The sequence below is a fragment of the Ailuropoda melanoleuca genome, chromosome 14 (genome assembly GCF_002007445.2).
Source record: "Ailuropoda melanoleuca isolate Jingjing chromosome 14, ASM200744v2, whole genome shotgun sequence".
Taxonomy (NCBI): domain Eukaryota; kingdom Metazoa; phylum Chordata; class Mammalia; order Carnivora; family Ursidae; genus Ailuropoda; species Ailuropoda melanoleuca.
In genome coordinates, this window is record NC_048231.1 from 81846711 (window position 1) to 81865416 (window position 18706).

At 40.3% G+C, this 18706-nt stretch overlaps 1 protein-coding gene and 1 pseudogene across 5 annotated transcripts in view; both read right to left on the reverse strand.

Moving 5' to 3' along the window:
• DYM (dymeclin) overlaps positions 1-18706 on the reverse strand; it is a 334558-nt gene that overhangs the window by 56714 nt on the left and 259138 nt on the right. For all 5 annotated transcript variants that reach the window (XM_034642813.1, XM_034642810.1, XM_034642809.1 and 2 more), the window contains one exon: positions 6050-6232. In XM_034642813.1, coding sequence (XP_034498704.1) covers positions 6050-6232 — 183 coding nt within the window. The remainder of the gene's footprint in view (positions 1-6049; positions 6233-18706) is intronic.
• On the reverse strand, positions 10783-11892 carry LOC105239484 (annotated as a pseudogene).

An 18706-nucleotide genomic window follows, 5' to 3' on the forward strand; every position in this document is an offset into this window, starting at 1 on the left:
AGCAGCAGATTAAACAGGCATAATCAAACAGATTAGACATCATGGTAGTGTAGACTGTGAAGTGCTCAAAGTCAGAAGGGGTAGTCTGGGTCCTGCCTCTGATACTTACGAGCTACGACATGCAACGTCATGCCGTGGCTCAGAGCGCCTACCAGGTGTCAGAAGCTTGAGTTTAATTCCCAGCTCTGCTTATAAACATAGACAGGTTATTTAACTTGTTAGTGCCTTGGTTTCCTGATCTATAAATGAGCAAAGATAGAATGCCTGCCTCATGGAGGGGGGACTGTTAGAATTAAATAAGTTAACACCTTCGAAGTGCAAAGAACAATGCGTGGCACACGGTAAGGGCTCATGAAATGTCAGCTTCTGTCATTATCTTTATGTGTATCTCAGTATCTTCATTTATAAAATGAAAAAGTTGCCCTACCTATCACATAGGAAATAATTATAATACATGTGAAACTTAAGGATAAATCAAACCAGACAGAAGCAGCAAGTGTGATCGACTGAAAGTAAATTCCAGGAAAGTCTGCTGGTTAAAACCAACATGATCATTATCAGTTTAATACATAATGAGGGTCAATTTAAAACTCTTCTGTTTTTACTTGGTGAATACGTATAACATTCCTCTTTCAAAATATTTTATTATTTCCAGAAAATTTAAACAGTACAATGTTGAGGAAGTTTTCATAGTTTGCAAAGTTTTCTTTTATCATGAAAGAATGCTGAATTTTGACACATGTTTTTTCTGCATGCACTGAGATGATCGTATGGTTTTTATTCTTTAGTCTTTTAATGTGCATTACATTAGCCTTGAATTCCTGAGATATATGATAACTGAGCATGTTGCATTATTCTTCTGATACATTGCTAGACTTGATTTGCTAGTATTTTATTGAGGATTTTTTTGTGTCTGTGTTTATGAGTGATATTGACTTGTAATTTTCTTTTCTTGTAAGGTCTTTGTCTAGGAGTGGCATTAGGGTAATAATGTCCTCATAAAATGAATTGGGAAGTATATTACTATGGCAGTAATATTTCTTTAAAAAAATTTTTTTTTATCATGTTATGTTAGTCACCATACAGTACATCATTAGTCTTTGATGTAGTGTTCCATGTAAAATTTCTTTCTTAAAAATTTGGTAGAATTCAAGGGTGAAGACATCCAGGCCTGGAGTTTTCTTTGTTGGAAAATTTTTAAGTACTAATTTGGTATCTTTTAAAGATATAGAACTATTCAGATTATCTATTTCTTCATGAGTAAGCTCTGAAAGTTTGTGCCTTTTAAGGAATCTGTCCATTTAAGTCATCAAATTTATTGCCAGAAACTTATTTATAATACTACCTTATTAGCCTTTCAATGTTCCCGCTATCATTCCTGATATTGGTAATCTGTGTTTTCTTTCTTCTTCTTGGATTAGTTTGGCTACAGATTTATCAGTTTTATAGTGGTAGGTTTTTTTCCCTCCCAAGTAACAAGCTTTTGGTATCGATGATTTTCTTTTCTTTCTTTTTCAATTTCATTGACTTTTTTGTTCTTATTTTTATTATTTCCTACCTTTTTCTTACTTTGGGTTAAATTTACTCTTTCTAGTTTCTTAACGTGCAATCTTATTCATTTAAGACCTTTCTTCTTTTCGAATAGAAGCATTTAATACTATAAATTGTCCTTTAGCTGTATCCCACGAATTTTGATATATTACAGTTTCTTTTCTGCTAACTTTAAAATATGTTCTTTGCCTTTGGCCTCCTCTCTGATACACAGGTGTACTGCTTACTTTCCAAATATTTGGGGGTATTTTCCAGATATCTTTCTTACTTTCTTTCTAGTTTAATTTCATTGTGGTCAAACAACATACTCTATTATGATTTTAAGTCTTTTAAATTTGTTAAGGTTTATTTTATGGTCCTGTATATGGTCTACCTCAGGGACTGTTCCATGTACACTGATGATGATGGGCGCAAAGTTTGATAAATGTCAGTTAAATCAAGTTGGCAGTATTGTTTGGGTCTTCTATATTGTTAGTAATTTTCTATTTATTGTATCAGTTACTGAGAAAGAAGTGAGGACTTCTCCAATTATAATTATGGATTTGCCAATCTCTTCTTGCAATTCTATCGGTTTTTGCTTCGCATATTTTGAAAGCTCTGCTGTTAGATGGATCCACATCTGACACTGTTATGTTCTCTTGCTAAATTGACCCCTTTATCATTACATGGTGTCCCTCTTTATCTCTGGTAATGCTTCTTTTAATGAAGTCTACTTTGCTGATAATATAGTCACTCCAGCTTTCTTTTAATTAGTGCTTGCGTGATAAAACTTCTTTCAGCCTTTGACTTTTAACCTACCTAGCTCTTTCTATTCACAATGAGTTTCTTATAGACAGCACATAGATTTTACCTTTTATCCACTCAGAAAGTCTCTTTTAATTGAGGCATTAATGTGATTGTTGACATGACTGGATTTAAATCTCTCACACTGCTTGTCATTTCTCTTTGGACTATTATTTAGTCTGCTTTTCCCACCTGCCTTTGGATTAAATATAATTTATAATTCTATTTTATCTCCATCTTTGGCATACCAGCTCCCTCTCTCTCTCTCTTTTCCTTTTTTGTGGTTGGCCTAGAGTTTATAATAGTCATCTTGCAATTATCAGCCTACCTTCAAATAATCTTATACCATTTCGCGTTGTCAAGAACTGAAGAATTTTGCCCTATCTGCAAGTTAACAAGTCAGTCACTGTTTTGTGGATCCTGGAAGGATATATGGAGATTTCTGGGTCAGTGATGAAGGACAGCTGTTAGTCAAACAACAGCAGTGACCAGAGCATTAGCATTTTTTTATGGGTTCCCCAAGCCCCAATTTGCACAAAGGTGGTTCGATAAGGGATGGATGACTGCCTCACATGTAGTGGGTTATATTATAGGAAGAGAACTCTGAGCTTAGGGAACCCAAATCTTTTATAATGGTCTCTAAGCAGGTTTACCTATCGCTCCCAAGGGAGACACAGACACACCCCCATCCCACCCCTATGTTCTCTTTGCCTGGAACACTCTGACCCTAGACATCTGCCTGGCTCACTCTCTATCTCCTTCAAGTCTTGGCTTAAATGCATCTTCTCAGAGAGGCCTCCCTGACTGTGCTCTTTGGACTTGCAATTTCCCACCCCTATTCCGACCAGCACTCATTATTCCTCTTCTTTTTTTTTTTTGGCTTAAGAAATTCAGTAGATATTGATGTCATTTACTGAGACAAAGGAAGACGGCAGAAGAAAGAGCTGATTCATTTTGTATTTGATTTTTTGAAGAAAACAAAGAATTCTGATTTAACCTTCTTCAACATTTGTGGGATTGTCGGGTAGGCAACTGAACGCACCAGTCTGGAGCTCAGTAAGGATGGTTGGGTTTGGAAATACACAAAATCTAAAATGACTTTTATACCGTCCAGAGATAAAAACACTTCCTGCCTTTAACACACTACACAACTGTTACTGTTCATTGCCTCTGCTCTTTCCTTATACTCAGCCATGAAATTCCTTTCACATCTTCTCTCATTTGGTGTTATAATTCTATTGTCCTGTTACTTAATTCAGCCAGATCATATCACCTATGGGTTATAGGGGAGGATATACAGCAGTAGCTAACAGAAATTTGGTCATTTGGAAAACACGTTGGAAGGATCCGCAGAAGTTAAAAGTGCTCCAAGGTTAGTCCCTCCTGTCTCAGATACTCAACACTGCTGAATGTCTTAATGAAAAATATCAACTCTGAACTCCCTGTCAGCTAAAAATAACAGTAATTCATAGTCTCCTTTGCCAATACTTTTCAAGGTTAACTCTATGAAAAAAGATATAGCAAAGGCTTGTTTGAGCCAAATTTCAGGGGCATTTAGGTCAGGGAAGGGGAAGGCAAAGTGCTGAAAGAAGCAAAAAGTAGAGATTTTATTTATATCTCTATCATGGCATTCTTTTCAAAATATGTAAAAGTTTAAAATGCGTTTTGAATGAACTTCCATTGTGCCTGAACTATTTGGGATGGCAGTATTCAACAAAAAGTTGTCAGAAAGCGTGCTCATTTGAAATCTGACTCTAGGTCTATCCAAGTGAACGCTGAAAGCATGGAGTTTCTAATCTGAAGACCTGGATTCAAGGCCTGGCTGAGTGACTGACTGGCTAAGTGACCCTGGGCCAACCATTTTTCCTCTCGAGCCCTGCTTTGCCTCCCTCACAGGGATGGTTTAAGGGTCACATGAGACACTGTATATGCAAATTACCCACAATAAAGACCCATGCAAATATATAATCATCATTAAGACAATGATTCTTAGGCTGGGATTTGTGTGAAAATCACCTGAGAAACTCTCTCTCAACATCTTGGTTTTCTTATCCATAAAGTAGGATAATCATACCTAGTTTACTGTTTACTGGTTTAAGAAGAATGTGTAAAAAAAAAAAAAAAAGGAGAAGAAAAAAGAGATGTATACGGAAGTACTTAGCCTCATTCCTAGCACTGAGCAGGTGCTCGACAACATTCAGGCATTTATTTGTCTAGTTTTAAGAAGCACATAACAGCATATGGCCAAATGTTTACCATAAGATGCCCTTTTCCCTGAACACAGAGAAGTGTAAGTGGCCCGTTCTTCTGCCAGCCAAAGGCAACTGAGCACTGGATGTAAGTCCAACTAACCCTGCTTCCATCTCCACGTGGTCATGTACCGTGTGACACAGTGGGGTCCCTTGTGTTTCCTCACCTTCACCCTGATCCTCACTTCTTTCAAAGGAGACTAAGTTTCGAATGGGGGTAGTTTAAACCCTTTTCATGGTTCTCATGTGTCTTTTCAAAAACGAATATGGTCTTTCCGAGGTATTTTTAAGGACGTCAACTGTTAATCGCCTTGTTACTAAGAAGGATTCTCAGTTCTATCATTGGTGGAATAAAGACTGATTTGACATCAGAAGTGATCTTGAGAGAGAAGGTGAACAGTGAAGCCTCTAGGTTTGTGGATATGGCTCGATGTTTTCAGGCAGTGAGTGAGAAACTGTGGGAACATTTAGTGAAGGGTACAGTAGTTATGCCTGATGATTACAAACATGGGCATGGGCTTTCTCATTGAACTGCCTGGTCTGAGTCCTGGCTCTATGACTTTCTGAATGTGTGACTGTGAGCAAGAAAGAATCTTTCTAAGCTGGTTTCTTTATCTATAAATTGAAAATTAAAATGAAATATACCTCACTCATACCCTTTTTCCAGAAAGCTACTATGCAGTCTATGCTCCCGCCAACGTGAAGCAGGAAACCAAGAAAGAGGAAGACACAGGAGCCAATGTCAACCAAAGGAGCCAAGTGAAGGAAATCCCTAAGAAGATGCTGCAGCTGGGCAGGAGAACAGAGCACAACACTCCTGCAGCAGGAGGCAGGAAGCAGGGCTCCGAGAAAAGGATGGACACGCAAACTTCATCGGATCTGCTTACCATTTTGAGAAGAGTTTCAGAGTTATGCCTGAAAGTCTATAGCTGTCTTTGTGAATGGATGTCTGTAACACGTAATCAAGAAATCTGCCTAGAGGGGCGCCTGGGTGGCACAGCGGTTAAGCGTCTGCCTTCGGGGGCGCCTGGGTGGCACAGCGGTTGGGCGTCTGCCTTCGGCTCAGGGCGTGATCCCGGCGTTATGGGATCGAGCCCCACGTCGGGCTCTTCTGCTATGAGCCTGCTTCTTCCTCCCACTCCCCCTGCTTGTGTTCCCTCTCTCGCTGGCTGTCTCTATCTCTGTCCAATAAATAAATAATAAAATCTTTAAAAAAAAAAAAAAAAGAAAGAAAGAAATCTGCCTAGAATCCAGAACACATCAAGCATCTGCATGAAGATAAACAACAGAAAAACTGGCAAAGGATACACACACACAGAGAATATAATTCTCAGGGCAGAACAGACTACAAATATACTTTATGTTCAAAGTAGGGATTTTAACTTTCATAGTTTTTGTCAAGGTTTGTTGAACTTTTGCTGCTTTGATACTTAAAAAAGAATCGTACTATCTCCATTTACACTTACCAGATCGATATTTTGCATTATATCCTGAAATGAAGGGTGAGTTCGAAACTGTTCAAAGAGATCTCGTTTGTAAAGCAGTGCGTATACCAAGTTTGGATTGTGGTGAAGAGAATTTGTCAGGCAGGAATTGATGATCTCTAACATCATTCGAATCACTTCTTCGATGACATTCAGGTCTTGTGCCTAATAAAGAAAAAAAAAAAGCCACACACCACAGTGTTTTTCTCTTTAACACAGAATTAATCAGAACAAGAGAAACTGCTTTAAAATTATAACATTAGGGACGCCTGCGTGGTTCAGTTGATTAACCGTCTGCCTTCAGCTCAGGTCATGATCCCAGAGTCCTGGGATTGAGTCTCGCATGGGCTCCCTGCTCAACAGGACAGCCTGCTTCTCCCTCTGCCTGCCGCTCTTCCTGTCCGTGCTCTCTCTCTGACAAACAAATAAATAAATATCTTTAAAAAAATTATAACATTGAAAAGATAATGCAAAAGAACCCTTCCAGGTGACTTTTGTCAAGAATCTTTATAATTAGGGGCGCCTGGGTGGCTCAGTCGTTAAGTGTCTGCCTTCGGCTCAGGGCGCGATCCCAGAGTTCTGGGATCGAGCCCCACATCAGGCTCCTCTGCTGGGAGCCCGCTTCTTGCTCTCTTACTCCCCCTGCCTGTGTTCCCTCTCTCGCTGGCTGTCTCTCTCTCTGTCAAATAAATAAATAAAATCTTTAAAAAAAAAAAAAGAATCTTTAGAATTAGGTTTATCACTTACTAAAGTATTTGAGTAAAAATCTTTTGAACTCAGATGCTCGTAATTGGGAACCGAACATAATAAATTACAGACTTCCCCATCTGGAAGGAAATTTGGGGCTTCCTCAGCCCCTCACCTACTAGATCCTTCCTGGCCTTCTCATCATGGCATCACCCTAAATCATTAGACTTTCACAGTGTAAAGTGGTGGCTGGGTCTTACCAAGTCCAAGAAAAGTGCCTAATTCAGAACATGACCTCACTTCTCTATACAGTCATTTCAATCTTTCTATTTACAGATAAATAGCCTATTGTTTTGTCTCTTTTTCCTCAGTCAACAGTCTTTGGGAATCTAAGCATGAAATAGTTACAGGACAGCAAAAACAATCAACAAATCTCTTGGAAAAAAGAACAACGGAAAGAGCAAAAATACAGGTAAATACAATAGACTTTCCTTTTCCTCTTGAGTTTTGTAAACTATGTTTCAAAGTTGTAGCAAAAAATTAAACATTGATGTGGTTCGCAATGTATATAAGGGAATATCTAAGACAATTATATTATAAACCAGGGAGGGCAAAGGGATGTAAAGACAGAAAAGGTTTCTACTTTTCTCTTGAACTGTTAAATGTCAACAATACTAGAATGTGACAAGTCATGCGTGTATACTGTTTAGAGCAAATCTACCCAGAGATCCACACAAAAATACTATACATACATCAAAATGGAATTCTAAAAAACTGTTCAACTATATAGAGAAGGCAGAAAAACAAGACAGACATAAGAAAAAGAAGGAACAAACAGAAAACAGAAGTAAAATAGCAGACTTAAGCTCTAACATATCTATCAATAATTACATTAATTGCAAATGTTCTAAATAATTAAAACTAAAGATTGGCAGAGTGGATAAAAAACACAAGACCCAACCATACGTTACCTATAAGAACTCACTTCAAATATAGTTAGGTCGAAAACAAAAGGATGGAAAATGATATATACCATGTAAATATTGAAAGAAATTAATCTATTAGTGACAGATGAAGTACACCTCAAAGACTGTATGGCCTGCATAGTAAAAAATATTTACTATCTGGTCCAGCGAATAAAAAGCTATGCTTATTCCCACACAATTTATCTCCGCCTGTACAACATATACAAAGTATAATGTCCGCATTCAACCAAAACGTATGAGACAAACAAACAAAAACAAGTAAAAACAACCCACATCCAAGAGACAAAGTAATCGGCAGTATCACACTGAGATACAAAGATAATAAAGATATCAAACAAGAAATTTAAACGAACTATGATTTACAAAATCGACTATGAGTGTACATATGTTTGGACTGATGTGGAATTTCAGTGGAGTTGAAAACTATAAGAAAGTGACAAATGTAAATGCTGAAATTTAAAAGATACATGGTATTAGCAGTAAAGAACACCTAGATGGGTTCAGCAGTGGACTTAACAGAGTCTTGAAGAGGTAATGGCTGAGCATTAAAATAATGGAAGAATCAAATAGTGGTCCAAGATGTTCGGAGAATATCCCCCAAATCCACCCGAAACAAAACAAAATAAAAACACACAGGTAGACACATCATCTTAAACTTTGAAAACCAAAGACAGAGAGAAAATTTTGAAGGCAGCCAGAGGGGAAAAAACACAAAATACAGAGACACAAAGATCAGAATTACGCATGGTAGACGGCTCATGAGAAATTGCGCCAAGCCGATCCAAAGGGAATGGTGCCATTACTGTGCTGGGGAGGAGTCAAACCACCCCTTGGTCACTTCTGATGGAAAAAAAAAAATTTAAAAATAAAGTTGCTCAATGCTATCCCGATCAAAATACCGAGGACATTTTTCAAAGAACTGGAACAAATAGTCCTTAAATTTGTATGGAAACCAGAAAAGGCCCAGAATCTCCAAGGAACTGTTGAAAAGGAAAAACAAAGCTGGGGGCATCACAATGCCGGATTTCGAGCTGTACTACAAAGCTGTGATCACAAAGACAGCATGGTACTGGCACAAAAACAGACACATCGACCAATGGAACAGAATAGAGAACCCAGAAATGGACCCTCGGCTCTTTGGGCAACTAATCTTTGATAAAGCAGGAAAAAACATCCGGTGGAAAAAAGACAGTCTCTTCAATAAATGGTGCTGGGAAAATTGGACAGCTACATGCAAAAGAATGAAACTTGACCACTCTCTCACACCATACACAAAAATAAACTCCAAATGGATGAAAGACCTCAATGTGAGACAGGAATCCATCAAAATTCTAGAGGAGAACATAGGCAACAACTTCTATGACATCGGCCAGAGCAACCTTTTTCACGACACATCTCCAAAGGCAAGAGAAATAAAAGATAAAATGAACTTATGGGACTTTATCAGGATAAAGAGCTTCTGCACAGCCAAGGAAACAGTCAAAAAAACTAAGAGACAGCCCACGGAATGGGAGAATATATTTGCAAAGGACACCACAGATAAAGGACTGGTATCCAAGATCTACAAAGAACTTCTCAAACTCAATACACGAGAAACAAATAAACAAATCATAAAATGGGCAGAAGATATGAACAGACACTTTTCCAATGAAGACATACAAATGGCTAACAGACACATGAAAAAATGTTCAAAATCATTAGCCATCAGGGAAATTCAAATCAAAACCACACTGAGATACCACCTTACGCCAGTTAGAATGGCAAAGATAGACAAGGCAAGAAACAACAATTGTTGGAGAGGATGTGGAGAAAGGGGATCCCTCCTACATTGTTGGTGGGAATGCAAGTTGGTACAGCCACTCTGGAAAACAGTGTGGAGGTCCCTTAAAAAGTTAAAAATTGAACTACCCTATGACCCAGCCATTGCACTACTGGGTGTTTACCCCAAAGATACAGACGTAGTAAAGAGAAGGGCCATATGCACCCCAATGTTCATAGCTGCATTGTCCACAATAGCCAAATCATGGAAGGAGCCGAGATGCCCTTCAACAGATGACTGGATTAAGAAGCTGTGGTCCATATATACAATGGAATATTACTCAGCTATCAGAAAGAACGAATTCTCAACATTTGCTGCAACATGGACGGCACTGGAGGAGATAATGCTAAGTGAAATAAGTCAAGCAGAGAAAGACAATTATCATATGATTTCTCTCATCTATGGAACATAAGAACTAGGATGATCGGTAGGGGAAGAAAGGGATAAAGAAAAGGGGGGTAATCAGAAGGGGGAATGAAACATGAGAGACTATGGACTATGAGAAACAAACTGAAGACTTCAGAGGGGAGGGGGTGGGGGAAGGGGATAGACTGGTGATGGGTAGTAAGGAGGGCACGTATTGCATGGTGCACTGGGTGTTATACGCAACTAATGAAGCATCAAACTTTACATCGGAATCTGGGGATGTACTGTATGGTGATTAACATAATATAATAAAATAAAATTAAAAAAAAAATAAAGTTGCTCAAAGATACCTTAAAGCTGAAACCCTGAGCCACACTTTTTGGGCCAACTCCTCCTGGAATCACCTCTCTCATTTGGCTGGTACTCTGGACAGAGCAATGAGTTTCCCAGAGTAGGTCTTTCTGGGCTCTGGCTCTCAGTAAGGTGGGCCTCTGCCGCTTTCCCTCCTCTGTGGGGAGGACAGTATGCATTAGGCTGAAAAGTTACTTTTCAAATGTGAGGAAGGGGTTAGACTGCTGCTTCAGAACTGTGGACTTATTTGGAATGTTTTACAAATGGTTGCTACGTCAACAAAAACAACAAAGATAATTACAAAATGTGTACATTACAACATGCTTTTATTTTTTTTTATTATTTTTTTTTAAAGATTTTATTTATTTATTCGACAGAGAGAGAGACAGCCAGCGAGAGAGGGAACACAAGCAGGGGGAGTGGGAGAGGAAGAAGCAGGCTCATAGAGGAAGAGCCTGATGTGGGGCTCGATCCCAGATCGCTGGGATCACGCCCTGAGCTGAAGGCAGACGCTTAACCACTGTGCCACTCAGGCGCCCCTACAACATGCTTTTAAAGACACTTTGCATTGTGCTCACATTCCCTTAGACATTGTTCCCAATGGTGCTCGGCCTCAAGCCCAACTGGAATCTCTAGGGAGAGGCAGAGACAGTTTGGCAAGAAAAGACACAGCGGTTGGGGTAGGAGAGGAGGCAAAAAGAGAAAGTAGCCTTCCAGTTAAAGATTTTAGCCCTCAGTTTCAAGGCCAGGTCCGGGCAGGCTGGAGCAGAGTTGGGGAGTCAGAGGGAGAAGCAGCAGCAGGGTGGGATGGGGATGCTCAACATCTCATTCAGGTTAAGCAGAGTCCGTTCCAGCCTCCTTTGTGTACAAAGGTGCTCCGCGTTGGTGCCTTTCAGCTTATCTTCCAAATCCTCAACTGTCTTCTCCAGCTTGGCTACTGATCTCTCAGCAAACTCAGCACAGGTCTCTGCCTCCTTGGGTTTATCCACGAGAATCTTTATCGCTTCCTCATCTTTGTCTTCCTTTTCAGAGAACTTGTCTTCGGCAATGCTCAGACACTTCAGGCTCTGGTCCATCAGTCTGATCGGCTCATCCACCTCCCGGCAATGGGACGCTGCCAGCTCAGCTCGTTCCTCTGGGCGTTCCGAGTCCCCCTCAATAATCACCAACTTCCGAGCCACCTCTTCATACTTCCGATCTGCCTCTTCCATCTTTTCTTCATCTTTTAAGGCTCGGTTCTCAATAACCTCTGTACCTCTCTCGCTCTCATCAGCGGCTTTCTCCGCTTCCTCCAGCTTTTGCAGGGCCATGGCCAGGCACTCCTGGGCGCCGTCCAGCTCCTCGTCAACCAGCTGGATCCTACAGTCCAAGGAGGCCAAGGTGGCCTGCTCCTGGCCCGCCTTTCCCTCTCCACTCCCCACTGCAGGTGCTCGGCCCTCTCCTCTACGTCATCTTGCTGCTCTTCCTCTTGCTCTTGCTGCTGCAGAACCTGGATCTTGCACTTCACCACCTCGACCGACGGTGGTGATCCCGGCCATGGTGCCCACCCAGCCCCTGCTCCCACTCAGCTTCCTGCCTCCTTTGCTCGGCACTGCAGCCGTTTCGCTGACGTTTTTATTTTTAATCATTCTGAAAGAAAAGTGATTTCAGGAGCACCCGGGTGGCTCAGTCGGTTAAGTGTCTGCCTTTGGCTTGGGTCATGATCCCAGGGTCCTGGGATTGAGCCCCACGGCGGCGGGGGGCTCCCTGCTTCTCCCTCTCCCTCTGCCACTCCCACTGCTTGTGCTCTCTCTCTGTCAAATAAATAAATAAAATCTTTAAAAAATATTTAAGAAAAAGAAAACTGATTTCAAAAGCAAAATAGCAGCAATGTATTATTGGTTTACGGCATATNTCCCTCTCCCTCTGCCACTCCCACTGCTTGTGCTCTCTCTCTGTCAAATAAATAAATAAAATCTTTAAAAAAATATTTAAGAAAAAGAAAACTGATTTCAAAAGCAAAATAGCAGCAATGTATTATTGGTTTATGGCATACNTTTACGGCATATGTAAAATGTATTACAACATTTCTCCTACTAACAGGCATCCAATTTATTTGTTTCCTTCTCTTTTCTTTTTTTTTTTTAATTTTATTTATTTATTTGACAGAGAGACAGCCAGCGAGAGAGGAAACACAAGCAGGGGGAGTGGGAGAGGAAGAAGCAGGCTCCCAGCGGAGAAGCCTGATGTGGGACTCCATCCAGGAACGCCGGGATCACGCCCTGAGCCGAAGGCAGACGCTTAACGACTGCACTACCCAGGCGCCCGTTTCCTTATTTCTATGAGCAAGGATGCAATAAGCATGTTGGTAGATCTGTCCTTCTACTTCTATAGATTCCAGGACAGGGATTGGTGAAAATACTGGATTTGTATTGTTAATAGATGCTGCTAGATCGTTGCTTAAAGAGCAATGACAATACATGTACGCTGACAATGTAGGAAGGCTTTTACCCTCATTCTCACCCACACGTATAATTATTCCGTTCAACACTTACTGTCCAAAAGATTCATCACTTATGAAAAGTTACGTCAAAATTTCCCAAAATGGGAAAGGATTTATCAATTCTCCCAAGCGATTCATATATTCAGAGTGACTCTAGGTTCATAATTGCCATCTTTCAAAAAACATTTTTATCATTATGTACCGTTTCTCTCAATTCATTTATTAAAATGTATGTTTTACTGATATTGCTATGCTGTCTTCATTTTTTTTTTAAGCATTTGCCAGGTATATCTATAACCTTCAAGCCTTTAATTTTCAAACTTTCTGTGTTACTGAAAATATATATAGTTCAAAGCAACTATATGGCTAGGTTTTATAATTTGTAGATCTAACCTGATAGTTTCTGAATTTTAAGTGAGTTTGATTCACTTACATTTGTTACTGCTGGTACCTTTCCATTTATCCCTACCATCATGTTTTGTGACTTGTAAATCAGTTACACCTATTGCTGTGTAACAAACTACTCCCAAGCGTAGCAGCTTAGAAGAGCAATAATCATTTGTGCTGCTAATAATTTGGGCCGGGCTTGATGGGGCCAGTAGGTCTGCTCCATGTGGCTTCACATGGGGATGCTCAACTGGAGGTTGGAGGATCTCCTGGCATGACAGCTCGCATGGCTGGCAAGTTGGTGCTGGCTTGTGAGGAAAAGAGTGGGGACCAGGGTCTTTGATTCTGTACATGGTCTCTTCTGGGCAGCAGAAACTTCTTCACAGCATAAAGGTGCCAAGAGATCTAATTATCTATTATCAAACTTCTGGTTTAATAATTTAATTCCCAAGGAAGACTATCCCAATAATTATAATTTAAAATTTATTTGAATCTTTTAAGTTGCTACTATGACTGAATCAGATTCTGGGGCAGGTATCTACTATGAATGACAATAGGCAAATGAAATCCTTTATGCTTCATTTCTAAAAAGCATTATTGGGTAGTAATCACTACTTGTAAAAAGATGAAAAATTAGCATGAATTTGATTAAGAGTTTCTTCACAATTACAAAATCGTCCAAATCTCAGTATTTAAGCAGGCCTAAATGTTATCTAATCCCATCACCATTTGGGTGTCAGAATATCAAACGGTATTTAGAGAAGGTTGCTATTTGATTTTTTTCCCATGAAGATTAAACGAGGTAGCATTTGTAAAGCCCTTAAAATAGTATGCAACACACAATAAGTACCATGTGAGTGTTTTTTAAAACAATGTATTTGAAAGAAGAAAAATCATTTTAACCTTAGACATTATTATAAAAAGAACAAAAAGATAAATGCCTTTCCAAAGTTGATAAATTAATTCAATTACGGTAACTACGAAGAACTCAGAAACCACATTTCTTAGTGTTAAATATAAGCCCCAGATCGCATTTCCAATAATTTACAAAACTGGTCCCCTAGAGGAGATGTATAGAAAAGGTGACTTACGTTTATGGAATAATATAAGGTTTTTTAAAGAGACATGTTTTAAAAACCAACCATGTTTCCTCTGTATTGTGTCAAAATTGGCTTTGTCAGAGATAAAATCTGATGGCTCACTGGTGGAACAGCAAAATACATGGAGAATATCACATCTTTTTCATTCATGTTTTTTTCTTTTCTTTTTTTTAAAGTACATACAGCTTCCATTCCAGAAATGGATCCCATATCAGACTTTCTTCTCCAAAAAAAAAAAAAAAAAGCATACTTATTTTGTTACAGAAAATCTCAAATGTTAAAACAAGTACCCTAAAAAAATGGTCCCACTTTCAGATGCTTCTGATGGTTTTTGTCCATGTCGGTAACGAACACTAAACAAGTTCTGTGCTAAGCTGTGATTTCATGTCTAACAGACAAGCTGGCAGTTATGGGAGTATCTTACCCTGTCAACAGTACTCCGAGTTGCCTCATTATATAAACTTCCTTTTCCTTTTAAGAGGGAATTTATACAGTTAAATAGTTTCAAATCATTTATTTTTAGTTTCCTTAAGAGAAGCATATGTATCTTGTTTGTATTAGTTTTGGGGGGGTTCCAAGAGAGTTGTCTAAATTTCCTGCATTTTCAGCAGAAAATAAAACCTTCAACAAAATTAATGGGACTTTGCCAATGTGGGGAAGAAGAGGGAGGAAATGCACAGGCAAACCTCTTTTTAAAGTTAATGTGCAAATGGCCTTCAAAGCCAATCATTTGGTGATAGACTCTTGTTATCTTTATGTTGTTAATTTACTGGCACACATACTAAAAAGCTTTGTGACCACGTTATTGCGAGACAGAACTGGATTTGTCCCCAAATATCCAGCTTCTGATAGCAAGAATTAGCTTTATATTACATGCAAAACCACAGCTGAAGACTAAATCCTGTGACCAGAGGAGACAATGTGTAACCTTAATAACATGGGGGGCCAAGCGAAGGGGGCAGGGAGGGGGAAGGCAGAGTTATGGCACCACCGTTCTTACGGGGGGATGTAAACATGATGTGGTCTTCTTCTTCATTCCTTGGACAGGGTTTGAACATGGCCCACAAGCCTACACTACAAGACTGGGAAGTCTGTTACTGAAAACACGCTTACTGGTGGCAGGAAGGCCAGAGAATGGTGGCTGCTAGGGGACACTGGCTAACTTTCCATGTTTTTCCATACTTGGAAAACAGCCATAGAACTCACAAAAAAGGAATGTTCCGATGGAATCCAACTCAGTTGCAGCTCCCAGCAATCACATTACCTTAGCAGGCTACCCACACTGGGCACAAAGTGGGGTGCAGGGCAGTGCCTTCTCCTACTTCCCCAGGCCCTCCTACTGGGAGAGAATGAGCATACGCCCAAGCCTTGAGTTTTCTGTTTCGTTTTCTAAAATTTCATATTTTGCCTTAAGAATTAGTGTTCATTTCCATTCTTCTTCAAAATATATTGGTGTTTTATTATAAAAAGAAATATTTTTTCACATCCTATGAAAAGTAAAATCTGAGTAAAACAACTCTCTAGGAAGATGTATCTTTTTTTTGATAATGGCTTTGACACTCTGCCTCATCCCTCATCAGAGAGAAGAGCCCCCCATTGCAGTCTCAGCTCTGCCAATAACGAGCTGTGTGACCTTTGCTAAGTCACTTCACCTGAGTGGAAGTTATTCTTAAGTCTCAGCTTCCATAAAGACTGTGGAAAATACTGAATTTAGAAAGCAAATTTTATTAGAGTAACCAAACATGTAATTAATGTAGAAAAAGCTTTAGGATGACCTCCAACTTCAATAAAATCCAGAATTTTACTTTAGATCACCCTAGCACCTTGAACTGAGTCACTGTTAGTTTGGAAGGGAAAAACACTCAACAAATAACCTTTGAGAGTAAAAATGTAGAAGGTGAAGTTTGAAAATAATCATTCTCTAAACCAAGGAACCTACTACTGGTTCTTCTAGAATGCATTACATTTCAAGGCTTATTATCTTTGATATTGTTAATGCACAAAAGGGAAATAATCTCTATCCTTGGGTGCCTCTTTTTCATTCCTTCTCTGGAAGAAGAGTCAGTAGTGCTAAGAATCACATACAGGAGAGCTACAGCCCAGTTTTTTAAAAAAAAAGGGAAAAGGCAAAACAGAGGTAGCTGCAAGTCAGTGGAGGGAAGTTCTAGATTGGGTTCTAGTCACAGTTTTGCCATAGACTGGACAAGTCACCATCTGGGCCTCAGCCCCTCCAAATGTAAAATAAATGGGCTCACTGGGGGATGGAAGGAAGCACTCTAAGTGACCCAGACTGGCTTCTGCTTCGGATTGCAGACACTGGCTCTCTTATTCTACCAGTGAGAAAAGCCAGATAATTTAATAAATCATAAGTCTTCCTAGGACCATCAGAGAATGATTTTGGAAGGCAATCAAGTGAAATGAATTCTCTAGAGGGACCAGCCCCTCTAAAAAGAGAAGGAGCACAGATAACGTTCTTGCTTTCGGCAGAGCACAGGAGGAAGGCATGGTCTCCACTGAAGTTGACAGAAAGAAATCAGATAAGATTTCAATAAATTCTTAAAGGCTAAAGTGTGGTCTAACATGTCAGTCTGGAAAGCTGGAGCCCCAGATACAGTGGGGTTTGCACTTCCTGGAAAGCTCTTTTCCACTAGTCTTCACCAGGTGCTCATGAGAATGACGAGGTGTGGAGAAGGAGATGGGAAACAGCCCTCTATCTGACCCTGCTTCCCAGACTCCCCCTCACATGCTAAGCAAAAGCCTCAAGCTATTGGGGCAGCAAGCTCTACTGGCCCAGAGCACCAGGAAATTTCCACTGCTTGTAGGGGGAGAAGCAGAAACAGAACCCATCTGTCTCTGAATGAGAAGCAGGAAACTCACCTCCAAGACACAGGCAGAGATCTGTTTCTGGTGGTGGACGGACTGAGCAAAAACCCTCTAACACTGGGGTTTAGGGCAGGAAACCATGTTGGGTGCAGAAGGCTATACCTGGACCCTATGCTACCACTGGGGAAGGGGCAGGGACCTCTCACTCTCGGCCAACCACAGACACAGAGCTGCCAAGATAAGGAGGGACAAAGATGCTGAGAAAGCCCCACTTCTAAGACCCAGGTACATACAGGGACTCCCCAAGAAAGAGGCTGGACCAAGACCACAGAAATACCCCTTCTCTGACTCCACTGCAGCGACTGCTGAAAGCAGAGGTTGGTTAAGCAACACTGAACAGAACCCAGGCCCCACTCTTCAGGCACAGGCAACAACCACTGGGGAATGTCAAACGAGTAGTGTTCTAAAGACAAAACCCAAACCCAGCTCCAGTCCTAACCAGAATGAGCCAACTCCACATCACCAGAGGTGTGCCCATTTATAGGCATACTTTGCACTCCAGACTATACTGTCTTATACATAATGTCTGGTATTTAATAGAAAATTGAGACACATAAAATAAATCATACGTTCCTAAGTAACACAGAGTGTATGATGTGGTAGGTGCTGCGGACAGAGCAGTGACCCACACATGCCCATATCTTCACATGGCTTACCATTTAGAAGAGATTCAATCTGGGGGGTGTAGGGGCACCATGGGAGCACTTGGGGGTCTTGGGGAGAAAGGGGAGAAGTATAGCAGAATGGTTAGGAACAGAAGCTCTGGAATCAGACCTGGATTTGAGCCCCAGCTTTAATATTTACTAGCTATGTGTCCTTTGGGCTTCAGCTTTCTCATCTGAAAAATTAGAATATTACCTATTTTATAGGATATGATTAAAAAATAATATATTTTAAAAATTTGCTGTCCTGCTTAGCAGATATAAAGTGCTCATTACATGGTAGTTACTATGATTACTTATTATTAACAGGCAGAGACCTGTCCGAGTTGGTGGGGAGGTAAAAGGCAGAAGGAAGCGCACGTCGTACAGAAAGCCTAACAGTGAAGTCGACCACGTTACAGTGAGGAAATCCAGTTTGGCTAGAATGTCAAATGTGGGGGGGCGGTGACAAGAGGTGGAATAAGATCAAACAGGTCTCACAGGTCAAGTCAAATGAGTGCCAGGCTTCCTTTAGCACAAAGAGGACCTTCGGGGCTCCTACTGCAGAAACACCCAAAAAGAGAAGAAAAAATCATGTTCCGCTGAAACGCGGCACTGGAGAAGAGAAGATGAAACAATTCTGGAAAGTTCCAGGGCATGCATTTTGAAAACCTACAGAGGCAGACATTCAGGCATATGACTCGCTACCCATAGTGCAAAGAGCACAAGAAACAGGAAAGAGCGAGGAGAAACTAAAACTCAAGGGTGAATTCTGGAACTACCATCCAAAATTTTGAAAAAGAACGACAGATGGCATTTTCTAACAGAACAACATGGAGTACAAAGCTATATTACTAGGTAATATATTAGAAATGGCACCATACAGAGAAAGATAAAACAGTGGGAGACAGAACCCAGAAATGCATCCAAGGATGTG